Source organism: Aplysia californica, unplaced genomic scaffold, assembly GCF_000002075.1.
Source record: "Aplysia californica isolate F4 #8 unplaced genomic scaffold, AplCal3.0 scaffold01456, whole genome shotgun sequence".
NCBI lineage: Eukaryota > Metazoa > Mollusca > Gastropoda > Aplysiida > Aplysiidae > Aplysia > Aplysia californica.
In genome coordinates, this window is record NW_004798726.1 from 56,554 (window position 1) to 57,679 (window position 1,126).

Genomic DNA, 1,126 nt, shown 5'->3' on the forward strand with positions numbered 1-1,126 from the left:
TCATCATCATCATCATCATCATCATCATCATCATCATCATCATCATCATCATCCCCACTATCACTTCTGTTCTTCCAGCGAGGCCGACCTCCGCTCTTCCTTCAAAGAGATCGACGCTGACGGCACGGGCTACATCACGATCGACGAGCTGAAGAAGGAGTTCGAGGAACAGAACAAAGACTGCTCCGAGGTGGAGAAAATTCTGGACATTGTGGACACAAACGACGACGGCAAGGTCAACTTTGAGGAATTCCTCGCCGCGTGGAAGGAGAACAAATAAACTACACCACCTTTATGTCTTTTGATTAATTAAATAATAAATTATGAATGTATAGCACTCGTTGACGTTATTTTTTAGCAGTTTAAAAAAATACCAATTATGGTCGCTTTTAAGCGCAAGGGGGCTATCCCGAAAAATGATGTTTTGAGAAAATCGAAGGTAAAGTTTTTGGACCCTTGTTCGGTTTCTTTAAAAGACAAGGAGAGTTTTCTCTATTTCTAAACAAAATTAAATATACACACCAACGAAACCGAACTTCTCCTGTAGGTAGGTAAAGGCCTACTTTTGGTGTAGGTCAAGATTTCTGGAAGCCCCCGTAATCTGAGTCAGCCCGCTTGTCCATAAAAGCGACCAAATCATGTAGATCGAGAGGGATTTGAAACTCATCAAGATTTTTGGCGGTTTTTAAAAAAGTTTTCGGGATTTTGGTGGGGTATGAAACGGGTCACAAAACTCAAGTGAGCCTAACACTAACTGACCATTATGGTTGGTATTCACGGGAGGTTTTTGTTGTTGTTTGTTGTTTTGGGTTTTTGTTGTTGTTGTTGTTGTTGTTTTTGTTTGTTGTTCTTTTTGGTGCCTTTTCAAAATTGACAGAGAACTATAAATGGAACGTTAATCGACGTGCTCCTTGATACAATTATTGCAAGAAAATCTTGCCACATTGTGAAAGATGTTTCCTAGTTATAATAATAATAATAATTATTATTATTATCACGTTTTTTTGTTTGTTTCGGGAATAATCCAGTCAGTATTTGCTCAGTGAGATTTTCATGTTCGTGTTTTTAACCATTTGTAGCCCCGAGTCCGTTTTCTTTTGGACTCGTTTATTATTGCATTTGCCCC

General features: G+C 38.9%; 1 protein-coding gene across 1 annotated transcript in view; it reads left to right on the forward strand.

The window, feature by feature from the left end:
• LOC101854621 (calmodulin-like protein 5) overlaps nucleotides 1–334 on the forward strand; it is a 13,498-nt gene extending 13,164 nt beyond the window's left edge. The window contains exon 4 of the mRNA XM_005112881.2: nucleotides 79–334. Within this exon, the coding sequence (XP_005112938.1) occupies nucleotides 79–280 (202 nt within the window). The 3' untranslated portion in view covers nucleotides 281–334. The remainder of the gene's footprint in view (nucleotides 1–78) is intronic.
• The last annotated feature ends 792 nt before the right edge of the window (nucleotides 335–1,126 follow it).